The sequence below is a fragment of the Periophthalmus magnuspinnatus genome, chromosome 5, assembly GCF_009829125.3.
Source record: "Periophthalmus magnuspinnatus isolate fPerMag1 chromosome 5, fPerMag1.2.pri, whole genome shotgun sequence".
Classification (NCBI taxonomy): Eukaryota; Metazoa; Chordata; class Actinopteri; order Gobiiformes; family Gobiidae; genus Periophthalmus; species Periophthalmus magnuspinnatus.
The window spans coordinates 20,479,403-20,505,009 of record NC_047130.1 but is presented as its reverse complement, the minus strand read 5'-3'; the positions used below and the strand labels follow the sequence as shown (position 1 = coordinate 20,505,009).

Here is a 25,607-nt window from a genome sequence, read left to right as displayed (position 1 = left end):
TCGTTTATTTTGAAAAATCTTTTATTTTGAAAAATGACCGGATTCTCTCGGTTACATTTACGTCACGTGAGCGCCGACAATTTAACCACTTAGCGTTCCGACGGCCCGCCCGCGACTGGATATAAAGATCCGCGCGTAAAATTACGCGCGCGTATTGCGTAATTTTACGCAGCAGTTTTGCGTTTTAAACATGACGAAACGGACAAAACAAAGGAAGTGCGCGACCGAGGACACTGTGGATGTTTGTACAAGTTAAACTAGAGGCATCTCGGACCCGGAGCGGTTCGTGAAGATCTCATGGTGGACTGAGGAGCAGAGGGACATTATGTTTTGATGGACTGGATGCTGTTCCTGATCGGTAAGCGTGGTTTATTCTGCTATTAACTTAATTGTGGGTCAAATGTGTACCATGTGTAATCATTAGCATTAGCTAATGCCAATCTGCGCCCCCCGACCACCACCAATCATCACACACACACCACTTGGGTGAAGTGTCTTGCCTAAGGACACAATGACAGAAATTGGTCCGAGTGGGAATCGAAAGCTCTAACCACTGAGCCACTGTTGCAGAATGACTGTCTCACTGTACAATCATGTACAGTGTGTTCTTAGTTTCCAGTGTGTTTGTTTACATTTTGAAGTGTGTGTGTGTTTGTTGATTGTTTGCAGTGTGTGGTTTGTAAATATATATTTATTTTGACCCATACCACTTGTTTTGACTGTATTTTATATACAAATATACATTTTATATTGTGTTTTGATATGATATATAAATGTACAGTAATAGAGCAGCTGGGTGTGCAGATACAGATTCCTCTCAGTGTGAGATTTCAGTAGAGCCTCATTGATGGATAGGTTTGGAGAGGCCTGGACTTACTCATGATAAAATGATTGTAAAACTCTAATTTTTATAGGCATTGACCTCAAATTTGTAAGTGGTCAACAATCTTGTCAGTTGAGATATAGTGTATTTTTGGCCCCAGCTCCCTACTGCAGCTTTCTACACCTTCATTTTCACAAAGATTTTTTGGTGAGGATGAGAAAAAATTTTTTTTATGTGTGTTCCTGTCGTAACGGTGCGGATAGGACCAAAGGATGCAGACCAGAGCAGTTTTAACAGTGTTTATTTACAGCGGTGAAAATGCAGTCTTTAAACAGGTCACAAGAGCAGGTACAGGAACCGGGGAGCGGGAGACGGGTCAGGCGGGTGCGGTGCAGGTAGAGGCGGGCAGGACAGGACCAGGACGGGGATAGAAGCAGGTGCGGTACCAGGGCAGGCGGATCAGACGAAGACCAGAGCGGGGAGCGGGTGACAAACCAGAGACCAGGGCCGGACAGGAGACGAGACGAGCAGGAGACGAGACGAGCAGGAGACGAGACGAGCAGGAGACGAGACGAGCAGGAGACAAGACGAGCTGGAAGCGATACCGGGACTGGAACGTGGCGGCAGGAGCTGGGCGAGTAGAGGCAGGAATCTGGAGGGTGCATAAATCCAAATGAGCATTTGCCGGAAAGTACCATATAACAAAGCTTAGCAAGAAACATTCACGTTTTACACGCGGACGGTCTGGCACCGAGTGTAGACTGCCAAGCCTTCTTGTGCTCAGCAGCAGGTGGTGGTGATTAGGCTGATGCACCCCAGGTGTGCACGGGAGGAGTCAGGCACTCCACCCAGCTCCAGACACACAGGTAGGGGAGGGGGAGAGAGCACGGGAGGACAGGGAAACTGACATCATGACAGTACCCCCCCCCTAAGGTCCACCTCCTGGTGGACCCCCAGGCTTGTCAGGATGAGCGCGGTGGAAGTCTCTCACCATGTCGGGGTCCAGAATGCGTGCCCTGGGCACCCAGGATCGCTCCTCCGGACCGTAACCCTCCCAATCGACGAGGTACTGGAGGCCCCTACCACGGCGACGAACGTCAATCAGGCGGCGGACGGTGAACGCCGGGTGGCCGTCAATGACTCGGGCGGGCGGTGGGGGATCGGCCGGAGGGCACAGGTCGCTGGTCCGGACTGGTTTAACCTGGGAGACGTGAAAGGTCGGATGAATCCGGAGAGACGGGGGTAACTGGAGGCGCACCGCCGATGGATTTATGATCCTCATGATCTTAAACGGTCCCAGGAATCGGGGGGACAGCTTACGGGAGTCCGTCTTCAGCGGGACCGTCTTGGCGGAGAGCCAAACCATCTGGCCAGGTTGGTATACGGGCGCCGGGACACGGTGGCGATCGGCCGTCGCCTTAGTGCGCGCTCCAGCCCGAAGAAGGGCCGCCCTGGCCTTCTTCCAGATCCGGCGACAGCGCTGGAGATGGCGCTGAACAGACGGGACGGCGAGGTCCCTCTCCTCCGTGGGAAAGAGAGGGGGTTGATATCCCAGCGATGCCTCGAAGGGGGACATACCAGTGGCGGAACTCACGAGGGAGTTGTGAGCGTACTCTATCCAGGGTAGGTGAGTACTCCAGGTCGCGGGGTTGGCGGAGGCTGTGCACCGTAGGGCCGACTCCAGGTCTTGGTTGGCCCGCTCCGTCTGCCCATTAGATTGTGGATGGAACCCGGACGTGAGGCTAACCGTGGCCCCCAAACTGTCGCAGAAAGACCGCCATACCTGAGAGGTGAATTGGGTCCCTCTGTCGGACACGATGTCCACCGGGATGCCGTGGAGTCGGAAGACATGACTGGTCAGCTGGTCGGCAGTTTCTTTGGCTGTGGGGAGCTTAGGCAGGGCAACGAAATGGGCGGCCTTGGAGAAGCGGTCCACAATGGTGAGAACCACCGTGTTCCCCTGGGAAGGGGGAAGGCCCGTCACGAAGTCCAAGGCGATGTGGGACCAAGGGCGACGAGGAACTGGGAGAGGATGCAAGAGACCAGAAGGGGGTGAGTGGGAGGCCTTGGCCCGAGCACATACCTGGCAGGCGGCGACATAAGCCCGGGTGTCTGTGTCCATCGTGGGCCACCAGAAGCGTCTCCTGAGGAGGGAGAGAGAGCGACCGGCACCAGGATGGCAGGCGAAACGGGAGGCATGGACCCACTGGAGCACCTGAGACCGGACAGAATCGGGAACAAACAGTTTATCTGGAGGGCCGTTACCTGGGTCGGGGTCGTTGGTCTGGGCCTCTCGGACGGTGTCCTCGATATCCCAATGGACCGCGGCCACCACACACGAGGAGGGGATAATTGTTTCTGCGGTGACCGGGCTATCCTCCAGGGCGAACTGGCGGGAGAGGGCATCTGGTTTGACGTTCCGAGATCCGGGGCGGTAGGTGAGGAGAAAGTTGAAGCGGCTGAAGAAGAGGGACCAACGAGCTTGACGGGGATTGAGGCGCCTGGCGGACTGGATGTACTCCAAGTTTTTATGGTCGGTCCAGACGATGAATGGTTGCTCCGCCCCTTCGAGCCAGTGGCGCCACTCCTCCAAGGCCAGCTTTACGGCAAGGAGCTCCCGATCCCCCACATCATAATTGACCTCGGCCGAGGACAATCGCCGGGAAAAGAAGGCGCAGGGACAGAGGCGGTTGTGGGGGTCGAACCTCTGCGAAAGCACGGCCCCCACTCCCGAGTCGGAGGCGTCGACCTCCACGATGAATTGCCGTGAAGGGTCGGGCTGGTGCAGGATGGGAGCGGAGGTAAATAGTCTCTTAAGCTTCTCGAAGGCTGTCTGCGCCTCAGGAGACCAGGCAAACGGCAAAGCAGGAGAGGTGAGTTTAGTTAAGGGCGAGATAACCCTACTAAAATCCCGGATGAAACGTCTATAAAAATTGGCAAAGCCGATAAATCTCTGGAGCTGTCTCCGGCTGGTAGGAACGGGCCACTCAGTGACAGCCTGGATCTTTTCAGGGTCAGCTCTTACTTGGCCCCGCCCCACAATGAAGCCCAAAAAGCTGACCTCCTCTGCGTGAAACTCGCATTTCTCAGCTTTCACGAACAGTTTATTCTCGAGGAGGCGCTGGAGAACCTGGCGAACGTGCTGATGATGCTCCTGGGGGGACCGCGAGAAAATCAAGATGTCATCCAAGTAAACAAAGACGAATCGGTTAAGGAAATCACGGAGCACATCGTTGATGAGGGCTTGGAATACGGCAGGGGCGTTGGTGAGACCGAAGGGCATAACCAAGTATTCGAAATGTCCCAGGGGTGTCTTGAAGGCCGTCTTCCATTCGTCTCCCTCCCTGATGCGCACCAGGTGGTACGCATTCCGCAAATCCAACTTTGAGAAGATGGTCGCACCGTGGAGGGGCGTAAATGCCGAGTCCAGTAAGGGAAGCGGGTATTTATTCTTTACGGTTATATTGTTCAGACCCCGGTAATCAATGCAAGGCCGCAGGGATTTGTCCTTCTTAGCCACAAAGAAGAACCCCGCTCCCACGGGTGAAGTGGACGGGCGGATGATTCCGGCAGCCAGGGACCCACGGATATAGTCCTCCATTGACTCGCGTTCAGGTTTAGACAGGTTATATAGCCTGCTAGATGGTAGTGGGGCACCCGGCAGGAGGTCAATGGCGCAGTCATATGGACGGTGGGGCGGTAAAGAGAGGGCCTTGCTCTTGCTAAAAACCTCCCCCAGGTCGTGATATTCAGCAGGCACCGAGGACAGATTGGGGGTGTCTGGGGACGGATCAGCGACAGGAACGGACCTCCCGGCCGGAGGGAGGGCGGACCGAAGGCACTTGGCGTGGCAATCGGGACTCCAGCCCGAAACTCCGCCCCTGGCCCAATCGAAAACAGGGTTGTGGGCGCGTAGCCAGGGGTAACCAAGGACCAGAGGAGAAGCGGAGGAGGACAGGACATGAAACTGACGGTTCTCTTGGTGGTTGCCGGACAGAATCATGGTGACAGGTTCTGTGATGTGAGTGATGTGCCCCAGAAAACGTCCATTGAGCCCCTGGGCATTTAAGGGGCGTTCGAGGGGCTCCAGGTAGACCCCGAGCTGCTCCGCGACTTGGGCATCAATAAAGTCCCTCTCAGCCCCGGAGTCGATAAGGGCGGAAACGCATAAGGTCTCTGTGCGAACGCACAGGGTGGCGCTGAGCCGCAGTCTATTAGAAGAGTCCAGGATGTGTTGCTCGCCCACCAGTACTCCCAGTGCTACTGGTGGGCCCCCCCTTTTGGCCGAACTGGGCAAGTGACCACATAATGTCCGCGCTCACCGCAGTAGAGGCAAGCCCCGGCCAGACGACGCCTCCGTTGACGCTCCTCGGTCGACACAAGGGTCCTGTCGAGTTGCATGGGCTCATCCGGCGGGGGCGGGGCAGCGCGTGGCTCCGGCGGGACCGGTGACCGGCGTCTCTCTCGGCGACGAGCCCGTAGGCGGTTGTCTATACGGTGAGTGAGGGAGATGAGGGTCCGCAGGTCGGGGGGTTCGTCCCGGGAAACCAATTCATCTTTCAAAGTCTCGTTCAGGCCCCGCACAAACACAGCCCGCAGCGCGCTGTCCGTCCAGTCCAGCTCCGCCGCATGTGTCCAGAATTCAATGGAATAATCCGCTACCGTCCTGGAGCCCTGGCTGAGAGTCAATAACCGGGAGGCAGCATTGTCCTGGTAGTGCGGGTGGTCAAACACCAGCTTAAACGTGGACACAAATTCATTAAAATCCAGGCTATCCACAGACGTCTTCATTAGGCGCGCCTCTGCCCACTGGAGAGCTCTGCCCCGGAGTAATCCACATATATATCGGATCTTGGTGGCCCCCGAGCTGAAACGAGAAGGGCATTGCTGGAACATGAACTCGCACTGGAACAGGAATCCGCGACAGAGGTGAGGTTGTCCAGCATACGGCTCCGGATCCGTGCCTCTCGGCTCCGGGAGGCATGGTGGCGCTCCAGCTGCAGCAGGCGGGGTGACGAGGAGCGCGGCCACCTGGTGGTTAAGCTGTGCCACCTGCTGGGACAATGTCTGATTTAGCTCCAATAGAGTTCGAATGGATTGTTCGTGCTGACCCAGCACCGCCTCGGGGTGAGAGTGCGTGAGGCGGCGCATCTGGTCCGGATCTGAGCCTGCTTGGTCCATAGTGGCCAGACCGTTCTGTCGTAACGGTGCGGATAGGACCAAAGGATGCAGACCAGAGCAGTTTTAACAGTGTTTATTTACAGCGGTGAAAATGCAGTCTTTAAACAGGTCACAAGAGCAGGTACAGGAACCGGGGAGCGGGAGACGGGTCAGGCGGGTGCGGTGCAGGTAGAGGCGGGCAGGACAGGACCAGGACGGGGATAGAAGCAGGTGCGGTACCAGGGCAGGCGGATCAGACGAAGACCAGAGCGGGGAGCGGGTGACAAACCAGAGACCAGGGCCGGACAGGAGACGAGACGAGCAGGAGACGAGACGAGCAGGAGACGAGACGAGCAGGAGACGAGACGAGCAGGAGACAAGACGAGCTGGAAGCGATACCGGGACTGGAACGTGGCGGCAGGAGCTGGGCGAGTAGAGGCAGGAATCTGGAGGGTGCATAAATCCAAATGAGCATTTGCCGGAAAGTACCATATAACAAAGCTTAGCAAGAAACATTCACGTTTTACACGCGGACGGTCTGGCACCGAGTGTAGACTGCCAAGCCTTCTTGTGCTCAGCAGCAGGTGGTGGTGATTAGGCTGATGCACCCCAGGTGTGCACGGGAGGAGTCAGGCACTCCACCCAGCTCCAGACACACAGGTAGGGGAGGGGGAGAGAGCACGGGAGGACAGGGAAACTGACATCATGACAGTTCCAAAGTGTATAAATGCTCAGCAGACAAACTTACAGTGATTCTGACACCTGTGGGTAAAATTATAGGGTGTTTCCTTTACAAAGACCCCAAACTAGTGCAGTTACTGCTGAGGGTTCAATAATAGTGATTATTTTAATTTGGAGAGGTCAGAACAAATTAATTTTACCGTGGACCCCCCCCCCCCCCCCGGTCCACGGTAAAATTTTCAAACGTTGGCCGGTCTGCTGTGATAAAAAGGTTGGGGACCACTGACATAGAGTGCAGGATCACATAGTCACAATATAGTGTCAGAAAACTTTTGAATGTTTAGTTTAGTATTTACCATCTTAAAATTTCCATTGCTTTAATCTTGGGTGTGACAACAAATTTTGTCCAGACAGATATGTTCATGTTGTGAGGCATGAATGGTAAACACTGTAACTGAGGTAATCTTTGACTTTGAGCATCCTAGGACATGTTGGTACGGTCCTTGGAATTAACATTCATTTTCTTTGGAACAGTCCCCCTGATGTGAGATGTGAGACGGGCCTCTACTTCTGTTCTACTTATCTGTGCATATGACTGAAGGGTTTTTACTCTGCACTCTTCTCTTTTAATGTAAATTTTATGATAAATATTTACCGTATTTTTCGGACTATAAATCGCACTTGTTTTCATAGTTTGGCCAGGGGGGCGATTTATACGTGAAATTTTTACACATAATAATTATATTCGTTATAATAATAACGAACATCACACTGACAACCGCAAGAAGGCACTGTAGGCGTGTGTACCAGCACCTGCTACCCCTGTACCACTGAAAATTTAAAATTTCAACATAAAGACAACTGAGAAGGACTGAACAAAAATGCCCCCAAAAAGAAAATCATATTCTGCAGATTTCAAGCTGCAAATAGTGAAATATGCTGCCAAAAATTGTAATCGAGCAGCACAAAGAAAGTATGGAGTGAACGAGAAACTTGTGAGGGACTGGCGAAAAGCGGAGGTTACTCTTACTGCAATGAAGAAAACAAAAAAAGCTAATCGCGGGCTAAAAGCTAGATGGCCACAGCTAGAGGAACGAGTTCGCACATGGGTGCTTGAACAACGTGCTGCCGGGAGAGGCTTGTCAACAGAGCAGTTACGTCTCCACACCCAGGTAGTTGCCAAGGAGATGAATATAAACGACTTTGCGGAAGGACCTTCTTGGTGTTACCGCTTCATGCAACGCAACCACCTCTCTATCAGAGCAAGGACAACGATGTCCCAAAAACTGCCAGCAGACTTCCAAGCTAAGGTCGACAGTTTCCGTGAGTTTGTTGAAAACAAGTAACTGAGCATAAAGTGACACCGGATCATATTATCAACATGGACGAGGTTCCCTTCACGTTTGACATCCCCATGGGCCGAAGTGTTGCAGAGAAAGGGGAAAAGAGTGTGAATATAGTAACAACTGGTCATGAAAAATCACACTTCACAGTAGTGCTGGCATGTTGTGGAGATGGATCAAAATTGACACCAATGGTCATTTTCAAACGCAAAACCATGCCAAAAATCCAATCTCCCTCAGTTGTCGTAACTGTGAATGAAAAAGGGTGGATGGATCAAGAAATGATGAACTTTTGGCTTACGAAGTGCTACACTAAGCGTCCGGATGGCTTCTTTAGGACACGCAAGGCGCTACTTGTGATGGACAGTATGCAAGCGCACATCACACCACAGTTCAAAGCTAAATTAAAAGTTTTCAACTCCATACCTGCCATCATCCCTGGAGGCTTAACCAAAGTACTCCAGCCACTTGACATCTCTGTGAACCGGAGCTTTAAGGCAGTCTTGCGTAACCTGTGGGAGCAGTGGATGGTGGATGGAGAGGAAGAGGCGCTTCGTCCACCTCCGGAGTTAGCAGAGTTGTTCAGAAGTGACGAGTTCAATGGCTTTAGTGATTTGGAGTGAGATGGAGAGTCTGGTAAACCTGTTAGCATGTTCTTTATGCCATAGTTATCTAAATGACTGTTCATACGGTATGTTGCGTTAACATACCAGACACGTATTCAGTTTACCATCAATACCGTACGCCTGTTCTCTATTGTATTGCTTTTATTATGAATTGCTCTTTAATAATTTTTAAGATGAAATGTTTGTTCTTGGTCCTGATTTTTATTAAATAAATTTCCCCCAAACATGTGACTTATAGTCCAGTGCGACTTATGTATGTTTTTTTCTTCTTTATTATGCATTTTTTGGCTAATTCGACTTATACTCCGGAGCGACGTATAGCCCGAAAAATACGGTATGTTGTGATTTTAATTTCTTTCTTATTCTGTAAAGTACTTTGAACTCCTTTGTTTACGAATTGTACTAAACAAACAAACTTGCCTTGCCTAATAATCTGAGCATACAGTTTTACTCACCAGATCCAGTGTCGTTCTCTCTAAAACATCCACAAGTTTCTCCAATTTGGTGTTTGCTGTAAAGATGAAATCGTCGTCCACCCACAGTACGTACTTAGTGGTGACCTGTGATACTGCCAGATTTCTACCAGCGAACCAGCCCTGAAATATGCAACAAAACCAGTGTACAAAGATCCATGAGCTACTACTATCTACAGTATATCTTATTTATAAAACAGTTCACACGGAAACTACTGTGTTTTAAAATGACATAACCTTAACTAGATCATGACTCCAAGACTAGAATATGACCAAATCAATATTAGTTCATTAAGTTTTTTTCTTTTTACTGTCTTATTTCTGGAGCTGACATGAAGGGAGCCAAGGCCGTTTATGAAGAACTCAAACAAACAAAATCATACATTATATTTTTCTAAATGCTCTTAGCTTAAAATTTGATGCCTTATGGGTAAAATCTAAGTCTGAAATGTGTTAACTTGCGGTTCTTATTGTTTTGAACTCAAATCTAGGTTTAAAGCAGCACAATGTGGAGATGTTATTGCATTGCTTGTAATGTTCCACTGTATATAATTAAACATATCTATCTCCATGTTTGAATTTCATACTTGTTGCAAAGAGCTGTACTAAATAAGATTAGTTAAGATAACCTTTATTTGTCCCACAATGGAGAAATTTCAGTGTTGCAACGAACAGTTCAAGCACAACAAGAAATTGGGATTAAACTGGGACTAAATCCAGAACTAAACCTGGACTTGATTAAACCAGGATTAGAACAGGACCATATCAAGTCTACATCAGCATCAAACCAGAACTAAACCAGGACCAAAGTGCTTCCCCTCACCTTTCCAAAGGGCATAATGTAGTGCTCGATGTAGGGTCCGGAGATGCTTTTGGGGTGCTCGCTGTCGTCGGCGATCACTATGGTAACCGTGGGGTAGTACGTCCGGATGCTGTCAATCAAATCCTGAAGTTTATCATAACGAAGGAACGTTTTTGTGGCAATGGTCACCAGGGCAGTCACGTTATACTCTGAGGAGAGACAGGGAAGAGAATTAGGTTTACTCTAATGTTTTCTGAATAATATTTACCGTTCATATTTATTTTGTTTATTTTACCTTGTTTGGATCCAGTGTTGTAGAGTTTAGGAGTCTTACCATGGCGGATTTTTATGACAAATGTGGCTTGATGTCTTTCTGTTTCAAATTGCACTAAAACATGAAATCACACAAGGTTTTAAAATATAGTACATTTTTTTCTTTTCTTCTATTCATTTTCATTAGGGATCACAGAAACTAAAGCCTGTGGTATGTTATGGGTTAATGTTAGTAAGTGTGTGGTAAAGGGGGGAATGTAGTTTATCTTAAAGTGTTTGTTTCATTCACACATGTTTAACACACAAACATATTTAGGCTGAGTTTTTCTCTCAAACAGAAAACACTCTGTTCCACCTTGTGATGTCATGTCAATCATTAAGATCATTTCAGTCCTGGCATGTCCAATCTCTACTGAATGTAAGATAAAAAGTAGCTGTTAACTTGAAAACTATTGCAACATCACAAGTTGAAATAGAGCATTTTGAGCTTTGGAGATGTAGACAGACTAATAATAAAGGATTCCTCAAACATGTGTGAATGAAACAAAACACAACTCCAGGTGTGTTTTTGAGGAGGTTTCAACATTATAACATCGCTTAAAACTCACAAGAGGTAATTTTAATATAGGACCTTCAAATTTGTTTCATATCCATACCCATTTTATTGACTCTTGACAGGGTATAATATAATCTAATGAGAATTTAGTGTTGAATAAATAAATAAATGATTTACCCAGAGCTTCTCTGACAAAGTACTGGACTGGTGACATGTGATTGTGGAAGAAGTGAATGCTTCTACACTAAAAATGTGTAAGGAGACAGAATGAAGCAATGTCTGACCAATGACACAGTTTCTGTTTGTACAAGTTTGTGACCAGTGACGGGAAGAATACTTCGATAATGTATTTAGATATATAATACGGGAAACCTGCATTAAAATGTATTTTGTAAAGTATTTTAACACATGGTCCTATCAGAGAACTGTTCTCTGAATACTTGGAATACTTTCAGACAGACTTGCACAGAAATTTAAGTCTAAAAATTTAACATAGGATTAAAAACAGCTTTTGATGTTTGTCCTGTTTCCTATCACTAATTAGAGAAGGAAAAAATACATGCACACACTGTAAGAGCTATTTATCTCACAAATTCTGTGCAGTTCAAAGCCTAAATTGTGTGATAAAGTACTGTTATGTATTCCTTTGAGAAAAGTAACTCTTCTGAATACCACAAAATGAATAGTAATTTTACCGGAATACAGTTCCTCAAAATTAGTATTCTGAATATATATTTTCTGCACATTTATTCAGTTACTTCCCAACACTGTCTGCAGTTGGGTCTAAAAGTATTTCTATGGTGATTCCGTAAATGTGACCCCTCACAGTTTTTTGTTATTTTGTTCTGTTTTGTTCTGTCTTTATCCAAAAATATGAAAAAAACTTCATTCAAATTATAAATAAACCAGTAAGAAAGTATGTCACGATCAAATTATCTGAACTCAACTCATAGTTAAGTTTAATATCTAAACATAGCACACTATGACCGCACAGGCAACCCTTTTTACACTTAAGCAGTCCCCTGTTAATTGTGTGTGTGTGTGTGTTTTTTTATAGTTTTATTTTAAAGCAAAGCAAACAACAAAAAAAAATCAGTTAACTGTTCAGTTTATTTTAAGAGAAAAACTAGAGCACCATATTAAAACTACTCTCTCTCTGCTGCAGTCCTCACCTGTATCGGCCGTGCTCGGGTGGAACAGAGTGTTTGTGTACGTCACAAACTGCAGTTGTCGGTTTAAACTGTTGAGTGTGGAGCTTGTTACGGTCATGTGACTCTCTCCATCACCCTTTAACCTCACACCCTCCACCTCCGCCGCCACATTCAGAGTCCCCAGGGAGGCTGTCAAGTTTACCTGGGGACAAATAATGACATAGTTTTAGCCACATAATTTAAACATGCTATGGTTTGGCTTGGCTGATCTGGTTTTGGTCCTGGTTTAGTGCTGAGTCATATCAGGTTTCATTTCTAGATTCAGGTTCAGGCGTGGTGAAGTGGTGTGATTAATATCAGTGTCTAAAGCTGCACTTTAAAACTATTATTTTCAGTTCCTGTTATTCAAATCCTCTTTTAATTTTGTGGTAGCTGTGAAAGCCTACACTGAATGAAACTTACATGGGAATCACACCTGGGAACAACTTTTTGTGAGGCTCAAGTTTTACCACCTATGCCTCCATGCTGCTTCTACACAGTCTTGAAATGAACTTCAGCATTTAAAACTGAAACACGTAATGGTATGTATTTAGAGACTGACAGAAAAATAAAATTGTTGGAGAAGGGATCAGTCAAAAAGAACACTTTGTACTACATTAGACTGGTATCTTGATTTACTAAGGCTAAAGCAAATAACATGTACACACCTATAGAGTACAGACATATGGCTCAAGCGGATGCTATGCAGACCCCCCCCCCCCCCCCCCCCCGTTTACACCAGAAACGCACATTCTTACAACTTTAATCATCAAAATGCAAGCAGTTGGGCTTAACGCATAGTACAGTAGAAGGATGAGTAACTTACTGTGTAGTGGTCTCTGGGGCTGTCGTGTAAGGCCAGACCTGTGAGAAAAACATCCTTAGTTTGATTGTACAGAGGCTGGTGTGACTTCCCCTGTGACTGTGGTGTACCTGGGATGATGATAGTTTTGAGCGGACGCACCTCCACCCCCTGTATGGGGAACTGTAACGGGCTGTTTGCTTCAGCTACGATCAAGACGTCTGCTGGAGTTTGGGACCTGAGCACAAAATGAACTCAAGTTACAGTAAAAGAAGCTCAAAACTGGGTAGGGATTTTTGATACAGGAAATGAAATTACTATTTAATATGAATATTATATTCACTGTTTATAGAGGAAGGAGACTATACTGAATATCTCTACAGCCCAATGGTAAAAGGAAAATAAAAATGTGCCAACTGGACAAAACGTTATAGGAGTGAAATATAGCACAACAGCCCCCTATAGCCCAATGACAATAACGAGACTGTGGCAATCCCTCTGAAATGCACTACAATGTGCCTGTAAATGTTTGAGATTCAAGTTTTGCAAAATAACTGTAAATTTGATATAAACCAAAAAGGGCAGAGATATTCCACTATAATAAAGGTAAATGGTCACATTTTTACGAAGCGCTTTTCCACCTTCAAGGCACTCAAAGTGCTTTACATTAAGGAACAACTCACCCATTCACACACATTCATACAGCAGTGTACACAGACACTGGGCAGATGTGGGTTAAGTGTCTTGCCCAAGGACACAACGACAGCATTCATCTGTGGGAGCTGAAATTGAACTGCCAGCCTGTGCGACAGTAGATCTGACTCCTCTACCAATGATGTTTATGTCAAGGGAAGGATTCAAACTGCCAACCTTTGGATCAGTGGACAAATGCTCTACCAACTGAGCTACTGTAAGTATAATTGTTTAATGACAGACAATGTACTTCATATTCTAATTTTACTCATCTTGATCATAACAAGAACTTTTCAATTCTAAAATATATTTCCCACCTATACTATTCATGGATTTCAGGCGTAAAAGTTCCTTCCTGATTTGAAGGATATGTCTAAATATTATATCTTTTCAATAGGGAAAGGTCCTCACTACATCCCTCAAAGCAAGAAGAAATCATTTGCCTAAAAAAATGTATAACTAATGACTCCGCGATCAAAAATATATGTATTGATCGAATAGTCTTAAAGTATTACTCTCTTGTTTTAAAAATCCCCTGTAACATTTATTCTATTTCTTCATACCTACCTAAACATGTATGTACTATATTACACTCTGTTATAAATTGGGCTGAGTGATTTGGGGAAAAAAAAAAATCTACTTGTGATTTTTCTGACAAGAATTTGCGATAGTGAATGATTTACTCAAAGTTCACATTTTAAACATTGCCCAGAAGAATTGAGCAACACCTAAATATGAACAGAAAAATAAATACAAGAATTGCATTTCAAAACATATTTGTACAGATCTAAACTGCAGGGAAAGGAAAGGCATCACAGGTACATATCAGAACATGTTTGTAAAGGTCTAAACTACAAAGTTAGCAGGGTTTTTTTTTTTGTTTTTTTGTTTTTGTTTGTTTTTGCAGAATAAGACAAGATATTGTGTTATTTGTGGAGGAAATAATGGAACTTCAAAAACTGCTTTTTATTAAAATTGTCGTTTTGATTTGATTGTGATTAGTCTTGTGGTTCTATATTAAACTATACTTTGGTCACATATTTTACCGAGATGGGCATTATACCACTGGTGGAAGGTAACGAAATATAATTAGTAAAGTACTGTACTGAATTTTTAGGTATCTGTACTTTACAGTACATATTAAAGTGGATACTTTTTACTTTTCTTCACTACATTTGAGAGCAGGTATCTGCAATTTTTACTCCACTACATTTTTTAACACGACTAAAAAGTAAAAAATACTTTTTATATGATTTGAGGTGTTATTTTTGGGGTAACATCCTGTCTAAAGTTTTCAAGTTCAAGCTTTGGCTTTGAGCAAACAAAAATAAATACACAAAATTCATGAAAAAAATATATTTATTTGTATTGCTGCTGTTGACCAAAATCTATATCATTTTTAATCAACATCACTACATTTAACAATTTATCAAAATCTGTGTGAAATACTTTTACTTTTTCCTTTTAGTAAAAAGTATATATTTTAAACAGGTACTTTTATACTTTTACTTGAGTACATTTTTTCATGTGATAGTTTTACTTTTATTTCTGTAATTTTTTGCCTCTGTATCTGTCCTTTTACTTAAGTAGCACAATTGAGTATTACATCTACCACAGCACTGCACTGAGTTAGAGTCTCACCTCTTCTGGAAGCTCTGGTACTCCTGAGCCCTCCTCCTCTTGAGCTCATCCAGCTCTGAGGGCCTGAAGGCGGTGTGCAGCGGGTGAGCAGAGACCCGAGGAAACAGGAGCTGGGAGAAAGGCAGGTTGAAGCCTCCACTGTCGCCTTCACAAACACAACTGTTACGGGACAAAAGGCTGTGGGCCAAAGCGAGAGAGAGAGAGGTGCAAATGGTCAGACCAAAATGATTCTTAAAGGCTTAAAAATGCAACTAGCATAGTAACAGCACACTTCCTGATTCTGCACAGCAGATTTATTCTGACTTCAAGAGCTGCTCATACAATATATCTGTACTGAGGCAAGGACAATACAAAATACTGGTGTTAAAAGATGTTGGTGATTTACAAATTTTGTTTATTTTGTGAAACTATGTTTTTTCAAATATAAACTGGATAAATATATCCAAATATAAACTGGATAGTTATATTCAAATATAAACCAGATAATAGTTTAATTATAATGTGGTATGTGGTAAACATGATAAACCGGAAACTGAAAGAGACCAGACACCTCTGTGTTTGACTTGTATGAATCTACCTCAGTAACACTGTCGTCTTTCTTATTTAAATCATTTTAAATAAATGTCTTAAATGTGAAACTGCACTGTTGTAAATATGGATTTATGGAACTGTCAATAGGGAAAAAAACCCAACCAGGGACAGGAGTTGAGAATTAGCACTAGCTATAGAAAAATAAAATACAATTTCAGCTAAAAATTGTGACTAAACTGGGGCTAAACCATCAAACCAGGAACAAACTGGGATAAGGACGGAGAGCACATTCACACTAGTTTTGATTTACCCAAACGGTGCCCTGTGTAGGAAGTCACCAGACTCGTTTCACTTGAGCGCTGCATTTACCAGGTTGGAGAGTGCGGGGCATACAACCACAAAAATGTGCATGTGCCTACAAGATTTCTTGAAATATTTATAAAAATGTGTCGTCTCTTGTTTCTAACACTTACCTGGCTACACTGTCCCGTACACGGATGGGGATGGTGCTGAGCTGATGGTCGGATTCAGTGAGTTTGTCCTCCACGTTCCTCTCCAGCAGGGGACCTCGATGCTGCCACACGTCCACAGTGGAGTAGCCTCGGGTGGGCCACGAGTGAAGCAGAGCCAGGACCACCACCACTGACACCAGAACAGCCAACACAAGTGTCTTCCTCAGAGAGCGCATCCTTACACCTGAACAGACAAGACAGGGATAAAACAACATTATTTAGCATTTTAAAGAACCACTATGCATGTTTTTGGCATCACTTTATAACAACTACACCTTAATTAGCTTTAATAAACATGAACAAAGACTTAAATCAAAATGTACAAGTAGTTTAGGAAAGGCAAGACAAGTTTATTTGTATAGCACAGTTCGTACACAAAGTAATTCAAAGTGCTTTACAGAATATGAAAGACATTAAAATCACAATACACCAAAATCAAAACATAAATAAAATAATCACAAAGAATCATCATAAAATGAACATTAAAAGAGATAAGTATAGAATAAAAACCTTTCAGTCATATGCACAGCTAAACAGAACCTGAGCCTGGATTTAAATATTGTTAAAGTAGAGGCCTGTCTTACCTGTTCAGAGGCAGAGCTGCTTTAAAGTCTATTGTCTTAGCCACAGGAGCAAGTGCAGACACCACAGGACTTCCTGGTTCACAATGTAGTGTAATCCTCTGAGCACATACTCATTGAACAGCCATGTCTTCAGCTGAAACAGCCAGGTAAATTTGTTCATCTTCCTTCTGTCTATGTTAGGAGAAGGTCCACTGATGAATGTCTTCACCTCCACTTTATCAAGCTCCTTGAATAATTTAATAAAATTCCTTTTCAAGATTTCAGTCTGTTCCCTTGTGGTGTCAACTGCACCCACATGCACATGTTTACCAGCTGACAAAACATTTGGCAGGAGTTTTGTAATCTCAGAAACAGTGTACAAGGGATTCCTCTGTGGCTCACATCTCTGATAGCACCGTCTCCTAGAAGCAGCGTATACATAGAACTCAACATAGGACAAATGTCTGTTTAAATTCCTCCAGAACATTCCTTTATAATTGGTTCCTTATTTGTTTGAATAGAGCAGATGTCAGAAAAATCAACTCCTTATCAGCTATTTTTTCCAATGTAAGAGCATACAACTCAACATAGGACAAAAAAACAACAACACACAAATAGACTTACTTCCTCCAGAGTCTAAATAAATATGTATATACAGACCTTTATCCGTGTCTTAGGAATGTTTTCTAAGTGGTTCCTTATTTGTTTGAAGAAGGAGGAATCCACTCTGTTAATTAAAGCAGATGTTTGAGATAGCAGAGCTTTACTCAGGTTAACAGATGTACAAACCAGAAGTACAAAAACACAAGTCAAACTATATTAAAAAATAGTTTTGATGACAAGGTAAAGAAAATGCCCCTCCCCGAACCGCCACCTTAACGTGGTGGAGGGGTTTGAGCACCCGAATGATCCTGGGAGCTATGTTGTCGGGGGCTTCATGCCCCTGGTAGGGTCACCCATGGCAAACAGGTCCTGGGAGACGGGTCTGACTAAGAGCGGTTCAGAAGCCTCACATGAAGAAGAAAAGAACAAGGCCAGTTACGTCGCCCGGACTGGCGTTACCGGGGCCCCACCCTGGAGCCAGGCCTGGGGTGGGTGCTCGGCAGCGAGCGCCTGGTGGCCGGGCCTTTCCCCACGGGGCCCGGTCGGGCCCAGCCCGAAGAAACGACGTGGGGCCGTCCTCCCCGTGGACCCACCACCTGCGGGAGGAGCCATGAGGGGCGGGTGCGGAGAGATCCGGGTAGCAGTCGAAGGCGGGGACCTCGACGACCGGATCTCCGGACATGGAGACTAGCTCTGGGGACATGGAATGTCACCTCGCTGGGGGGGAAGGAGCCTGAGCTTGTGCGGGAGGTTGAGCGTTACCGGCTAGATATAGTCGGCCTCACCTCCACGCACAGCTTGGGCTCTGGAACCCAACTTCTTGAGAGGGGTTGGACTCTCCATTTCTCTGGCGTTGCCCGCGGGGAGCGGCGGCGAGCTGGTGTGGGCTTGCTCATTGCCCCACAGCTCAGCCGCTGCGTGTTGGGGTTCACTCCGGTGAACGAGAGGGTCGCGTCCCTGCGCCTTCGGGTCGGGGACAGGTCTCTCACTGTTGTGTCGGCCTACGGGCCAAACAGCAGTGCAGAGTACCCGGCCTTCTTGGAGTCCCTGGGAGGGGTACTAGACAGTGCACCAACCGGGGACTCCGTTGTTCTCCTGGGGGACTTCAACGCCCATGTGGGTAACGACAGTGACACTTGGAGGGGCGTGATTGGGAGGAACGGCCTCCCCGATCTGAACCCGAGCGGTGTTTTGTTATTGGACTTCTGTGCTAGTCACAGCTTGTCCATAACAAACACCATGTTCGAGCACAAGGGTGTCCATCGGTGCACATGGCACCAGGACACTCTAGGTCGGAGGTCGATGATCGACTTTGTTGTCGTGTCATCTGACCTCCGACCGCGTGTCTTGGACACTCGGGTGAAGAGAGGGGCTGAGCTGTCAACTGATCACCACCTGGTGGTGAGTTGGATCCGCTGGCGGAGGAGGAAGCCGGACAGACCTGGCAGGCCCAAGCGTATTGTGAGGGTCTGCTGGGAACGTCTGGCGGAGCCCTCTGTCAGGGGGGTCTTCAACTCCCACCTCCGGGAGAGCTTCTCCCTGATCCCGGGGGAGGTTGGAGACATGGACTCCGAGTGGGCCATGTTCTTCACCTCTATTGTTGATGCGGCTGCTCGTAGCTGTGGTCGTAAGGTCTGTGGTGCTTGTCGCGGCGGCAATCCCCGAACCCGGTGGTGGACACCGGAAGTAAGGGATGCCGTCAAGCTGAAGAAGGAGTCCTATCGAGCCTTGTTGGCTCGTGGGACTCCTGAGGCAGCTAATGAGTACCGGCAGGCCAAGCGTGCCGCGGCTCGGGCAGTCACAGAGGCAAAAACTCGGGGTTGGGAGGAGTTCGGGGAGGCCATGGAGGAGGACTATTGGACGGCCTCAAAGAGATTCTGGCAAACCGTCCAACGCCTCAGGAGGGGAAAGCAGTGCTTCACCAACACTGTTTACAGTGCGGGTGGAGAGCTGCTGACCTCGACTGGGGATGTTGTCGGGCGGTGGAAGGAATACTTTGAGGATCTCCTCAATCCCACTGTCACGTCTTCCGAGGAGGAAGCAGAAACTGGGGACCCAGGGGCGGACTCGTCCATCATCCTGGCTGAAGTCACTGAGGTGGTTGGCAAGCTCCTCGGTGGCAAGGCTCCGGGGGTGGATGAGATCCGTCCTGAGTACCTCAAGTCTCTGGATGTTGTGGGACTGTCTTGGCTGACACGTCTCTGCAACATCGCGTGGCGGTCGGGGACAGTACCTGTGGAATGGCAGACCGGGGTGGTGGTCCCTCTGTATAAGAAGGGGGACCGGAGGGTGTGTTCCAATTACAGGGGAATCACACTCCTCAGCCTTCCCGGTAAGGTCTATTCCAGGGTGCTGGAGAGGAGAATCCGACCGATAGTCGAACCTCGGATTCAGGAGGAGCAGTGTGGTTTTCGTCCTGGTCGTGGAACACTGGACCAGCTCTATACTCTCCATCGGGTCCTCGAGGGCTCATGGGAGTATGCCCAACCAGTCCACATGTGTTTTGTGGATCTGGAGAAGGCATTCGACCGTGTCCCTCGTGGTGTCCTTTGGGGGGTGCTCTGGGAGTATGGGGACCGGACTCTTTGCTAAGGGCTGTCCGGTCCCTGTATGACCGGAGCAGGAGCTGTGTTCGCATTGCCGGCAGTAAGTCAGACCTGTTCCCAGTGCATGTTGGACTCCGCCAGGGCTGCCCTTTGTCACCGGTTCTGTTCATTATATTTATGGACAGAATTTCTAGGCGCAGCCAGGGGCCGGAGGGGGCCTGGTTTGGGAACCACAGGATTTCATCTCTGCTGTTTGCAGATGATGTTGTCCTGATGGCTTCTTCGAGCCAGGACCTGCAGCAGGCACTGGGGCGGTTTGCAGCCGAGTGTGAAGCGGCTGGGATGAGAATCAGCTCCTCCAAATCCGAGGCCATGGTTCTCGACCGGAAAAAGGTGGTTTGCTCTCTCCGGGTGGGTGGTGAGTCTCTGCCCCAAGTGGAGGAGTTCAAGTATCTCGGGGTCTTGTTCACGAGTGAGGGAAGGATGGAGCGTGAGATTGACAGGCGGATCGGTGCAGCGTCTGCAGTGATGCGGTCGCTGTATCGGTCCGTTGTGGTAAAGAAGGAGCTGAGCCGGAAGGCGAAGCTCTCGATTTACCGGTCAATCTACGTTCCTACCCTCACCTATGGTCATGAGCTTTGGGTAATGACCGAAAGGACAAGATCGCGGATACAAGCGGCTGAAATGGGCTTCCTCCGCAGAGTGGCCGGGCGCACCCTTAGGGATAGGGTGAGGAGCTCGGTCACACGGGAGGAGCTCGGAGTAGAGCCGCTGCTCCTACACGTTGAGAGGAACCAGCTGAGGTGGCTCGGGCATCTGCTCAGGATGCCTCCTGGACGCCTCCCTAGGGAGGTGTTCTGGGCATGTCCCACCGGGAGGAGGCCCCGGGGAAGACCCAGGACACGCTGGAGGGACTATGTCTCTCGGCTGGCCTGGGAACGCCTTGGGGTCCCACCGGAGGAGCTGGAGGACGTGTCCGGGGTGAGGGAAGTCTGGGAGTCCCTGCTTAGACTGCTGCCCCCGCGACCCGGCCCCGGATAAGCGGAAGAAAATGGATGGATGGATGGATGGATGGTAAAGAAAATGCAAAGGGGGACGGTGGCTCAGTAGGTACAAGATTATGGAATAGTTTGTGTGTGGTTTTAACTAAACTCAAAATGTATCTGTTTAGACTGAACTATTCACACCACCAGATAATAGCTAGTTGTATTGTCCCTTTTAACTACACTCTTAAAGGTCCTATACTGTGCAAAATGTACTACTGTTAGCTTTTAGCCATGTTATAATGTTGTTACCTCCTCAAAAACATACCTGGAGTTGAGTTTTGCTTCATTCACACACGTTCGAATAACCCTTTATTATTAGTCCGTCTACATTTCCAAAGCTCAAAAGGCTCTGTTCCACCTTGTGAAGTCATGAAGTGGTAGTTTTCAAGTTTAAAAAACACAGTGGAGCACTTCCTGTATTACCACATGACATCACACAGTGTTTTCAGTTTGAGAGAAGAACTCAGCCTAAATCTGCAGAGTTTGTGTGTTAAAAATGTGTGAATGAAACAAAACACAACTCCAGGTCTGTTTGTGATGAGGAAACAACAGTATAACATAGATCAGAAAATACTGTAATATGAATAAATGCAGTAATTATTATAAAAAACGTGTCCTGTTTCTAAGTGTTTGGGGTTCAAAATCTGCAATCATCAATGGGCAAGACACTTCACGCGGTTCACATGTTTACAGAGCAGTCGCCACAGTATTGTCATTCTGCCCCTTTGCAAGTGTGACAAAAGGTTAAGGTCATTGTGCCTGAAGCGAAATGTGTCCACTGCAGCACTGAGATTTGTGCAGAAGCCAAAGACAGAGCTCCCAAAAGCTTTTCTCTTAACTGGGTGTAACAAAAGTAAAGAAAGAACCAATAATTCGCCATAGAAGTTACTTATTCAGCTTTCTACAGATCAAATGTATTTTTATTACAACAAAAATACCCCAAATTTCCTCATTTTTATAAAGAATTTGAACACACGATATATTTTGCGCCCCAAAATAGTGTTCCTGCTATCATATATTGAACAATAAGTCGATATAGTAATTATCACGAGCTACTTAGCTACACATCTCGATCTGACGTGAGCCAAGTTAGGAGGAAACTGGAGTTGGACATAGAAACCACCAGACACAGAGAGAACATGCAAACTCCACACAGGTCTGAAAGTCAAAATATCCAAAACATAAAGTGGCTTTGAGTATCTTGAAAAGTCTATTTAATAAAACTATTTGATCATTACAAAATCCATTTAATTATTACTGTAACATCATGACCCTTCTGTGTATACTTTATTTTATTTTGGTCAAAGCCTGTTCAAATTTCCGTTGTAAAAGGCAAAGTTTTTTGGCAGAACGTGTCGCTATTGTTTGAGCACATTTCCCTGTTTGCCGGATGTGAATGTGGAGAGTTAGCCAATCCTTTTTCCGTCTGTTTTTATTCCCAGATAAGAAGCAGATTTCAGCGCGAATAAAAGGAACATCACGGTTAAATTTTGGCTGAAGTTGTTGAAATGTACAATAATGAAAAGTAAAGTAAGTAAGTAAGTAAGTAAGTAAGTAAGTAAGTAAGTAAAGTGTTTTACAGGCTTGACATCCCAACTACACTGGAGCCATTACTCATTCATTCACTCTGAGATCATAAGCAGTAAGCAAATACTATGACCCCAAATGACCCCAAATATTTTCCTCAGCCTGTGTTTGTTTTTGTCTATTCAGCAATGATGATTGGTTTGCATTCTCAACTGCATGGCTCAAAAGTTGCTTGAAACACTCCAAAATTTGAACTTAAGCAACTAAAAGCCTGTGGGAATTAACTTGGAATTCTATTGTTCTTCCCAAAGCACATCTGGAAAAAGACAAGGCAAGTTTCTTTGTAGAGCACAATTTGTACACACAGTAATTCAAAGTGCTTTACAGAATAAGAAAGACATTAAAACCACAATACAAACAAATCAAAACATAAATAATCACCATAAACTTAACATTAAAGACAAGAGTGTAGAATAAAAACCTTTCCATCATATGCACAGCTAAATCTAAACAACATGAGTCTCCATGTTTAGTCTTGACTCTGGGCACCAGCAGGAGGCCAGTCCCTAATCCAGGGCTAAAGCAGAACTGAATCAGGACTACATCAGGACTACAGCAGGAGGCCGGTCCCTGAAATCCTCAGAGTGTGAGATGGTTCACGTGGCTCTAACATGTGGGAGATGTTCTTTGGTGCTGGCCCATGGAGAGACTTGTCAAAAGCAGAGCTGCTTTAAAGTCTATTCTGTGAGCCACAGGAGCCAGAGACCTGAGCACAGGATGCATGTGATCATACTTCCTGGTTCTAGTCAGGACCCGAGCAGCAGTGTTCTGGATATACTGCAGCTGTTTTAAAGCTCGTTTGGAGAAGCCAGTGAGGAGGACGTTACAGTAGTCTAACCTACTGGAGACAAATGCATGAATAAGTCTCTCTAAGTCTGGTTTAGACAGAATATCTTAGATTTTTGTAATGTACACTAGTGTTTCCCAGCACACTGGTGGGAAATCAATGCTGTAGCCACATCTGCCCTGGGGTTGATCGACAGAAGGCTGATAGGCTGGACTCTAACCTGTATGCCTTTATCATTATTACAATCATCTACCTTAGTTTAGTTTGGGTTCAGTCCTGATTTAATCCTGCTTTGGACTGTTTATAGTACACGTAGTTTAGTTATGGTTAAGTTCTGAATTCCAGGCCTAGTTTAATTTGTTTATTCGTTGCTCTATAATAAACCAAAAGTAATATCCAACAATGTTCTTGCTTTTACACGTACCTTCCTTGTTGAAGTCAATGAATGGGGATCTTCTGCTGACACCTGCATCTCCAGAAAGCAGACACTGTCCACAGACCAGCAAGCTCCTGCCCCATCCTGAAAATAAGACAAATGTTAATATTATGCTAATACTAAAGAAGATGCAGAACAACCCTGGAGGACTCTTGTCACCAGTCAACAAATCACTGCCTGGTACTTCTGACTCTCAACCAGTCACCTTGTATATATAAATTCCCCTTCTATCATCAATTCCACTAAAATATTTGATTGGTCTTTTTCTTCTCAACACAGGGCTGAGCAAGAAATCAATTAAATCAGTTAATCAAATTTGAAGTTCAAATTGATTACTTTGGATCGATTTTTACTTTTCCCACTTACTTGCACTGGAAATTGCACTGAAAATGTAAGAAAGGTTAAGTACAGGTGAGCACAGGGCCGTGCACGACCGCTTTGCTGCTCATCCAAGCCACTTCTTGAGTTCTGGTCAGATTACTGGTGGACACTGCTTTATATCTATGTGAAGGGAGGAGTTAACTATACTGAAATTAACACACCTATTGTTTACAGTTTCTGTTTGTAGGTTAGGTCTAATGAGCTACACTAAGTGTGAACTGTGCCTTAGTCAGGATATATATGCGCATATATTACATTAGAGATTAAGCCTGTAACATGTAGCAAAGCATAAATATGCAAAGCTCATTGTACAAATTGTTTTCCAAATGCATTAATTAAAATATTGATTGATTAATGATTTTATTAAATTTCAGTTAAATAAACACAGCAGAAAAACTCACATTCAGTTTTATCAAGAACTTGTTGAAAAAGTAAAGTGAACAAGGTTTACCTGCACTTTAATATAACTTGGTCACGTTCGGCGGGCTGGATTAATAAGCCCAAAGGGCCGTGTGGCCCCCGGGCCATAGTTTGTCCATATCTGGGCTAGCCCTATTGTTTTCTTTGTCTTGATTTGGGTCTGAGGATGGAGTTATAAATATGAGATAGATGATGTCTAAGGCCCCCATTCCTGTTCAAAGAAGTTGCTTCTTTAACTCCCTTCTCAAACCGTTTCTTTTCTTTGGCTCTGTACCTATTAGATCTGTACCTCACTATCTTCAAAGGAGTGGTTAGAGGCTTTGAGATGGGGATGTACAGCAGACTGGAGTCCAGAGGAGCTCTTGTGGCGGTGTTTGGACATTCTCTTATGGAGTGGCTATTTAGTTTCTCCAATGTTATGCTCACTGCAGTCTCTGAATGGAGAAGACCACATTAATTTGTTTGTGACTTGGGGTTTTGTCCTTTGGGTGAACCAGTTTCAGTCTTAAAGTGTTTATGTATTTGAAATAGGCCAGAAATTCAAACTATGAAAATTCTCTGAAGCTTTTCAGACATACCAGCTCTGTAAGGAATGGTTACATGGCTTGTGGTAATATCCACAAGCAGATAGAGCTTTTTAGATGTTGTTCCTCTTTTTACTTTTCCCTCTGTGTTTGTAGGAACCACTTGAGCCCTGTGTACAGATAACTCTCAGTTTGTGCTGCTGTGGATGGTGTGAATCAAACAGCAGGTATTGGTCAGTATGTGTGGGCTTCCTGTGCCTGGAGATGAGGCCAAAGCCTCCTGATCAAATTGTTCCATGTATAAATTAGCCATAATAGGAGAGACCCATGGCACAGCCATGGATTGCCCTGTAGAAGTTTCCTCTGAAGTGGAAATATGTGGTATGTAAACAAATTTCCAGGATTTGGCAGATTAGGTCAGGTGACAGTTTAGTTCTCTTTTAGCTTAGCATCCTGCAGTAGTCTCCTCTTTGCTGCCTCCACCGCTACTGATGTGGGAATACAAGTGAAAACAGAGGTCACATCAAATTAAACCAGGGTCTCATTCAAATCAAATTGGATATGCTTGATTTTGCTCACAAATTCTGCTGTGTTCTCAATATGGTGCT

At 45.8% G+C, this 25,607-nt stretch overlaps 1 protein-coding gene across 1 annotated transcript in view; it reads right to left on the bottom strand.

Annotated features, from left to right (window-relative positions):
• The window catches only part of b4galnt1b (beta-1,4-N-acetyl-galactosaminyl transferase 1b), a 28,805-nt gene extending 5,053 nt beyond the window's left edge, over positions 1 to 23,752 (bottom strand). The window contains exons 1-9 of the mRNA XM_033966994.2: positions 23,663 to 23,752; positions 16,068 to 16,290; positions 15,064 to 15,240; positions 12,861 to 12,967; positions 12,754 to 12,791; positions 11,910 to 12,090; positions 10,204 to 10,296; positions 9,930 to 10,117; positions 9,089 to 9,229 (exon numbers count right to left, since the gene is read on the bottom strand). Coding sequence (XP_033822885.1) covers positions 9,089 to 9,229; positions 9,930 to 10,117; positions 10,204 to 10,296; positions 11,910 to 12,090; positions 12,754 to 12,791; positions 12,861 to 12,967; positions 15,064 to 15,240; positions 16,068 to 16,282 — 1,140 coding nt within the window. The 5' untranslated portion in view covers positions 16,283 to 16,290; positions 23,663 to 23,752. The remainder of the gene's footprint in view (positions 1 to 9,088; positions 9,230 to 9,929; positions 10,118 to 10,203; positions 10,297 to 11,909; positions 12,091 to 12,753; positions 12,792 to 12,860; positions 12,968 to 15,063; positions 15,241 to 16,067; positions 16,291 to 23,662) is intronic.
• Positions 23,753 to 25,607: the final 1,855 nt, after the last annotated feature.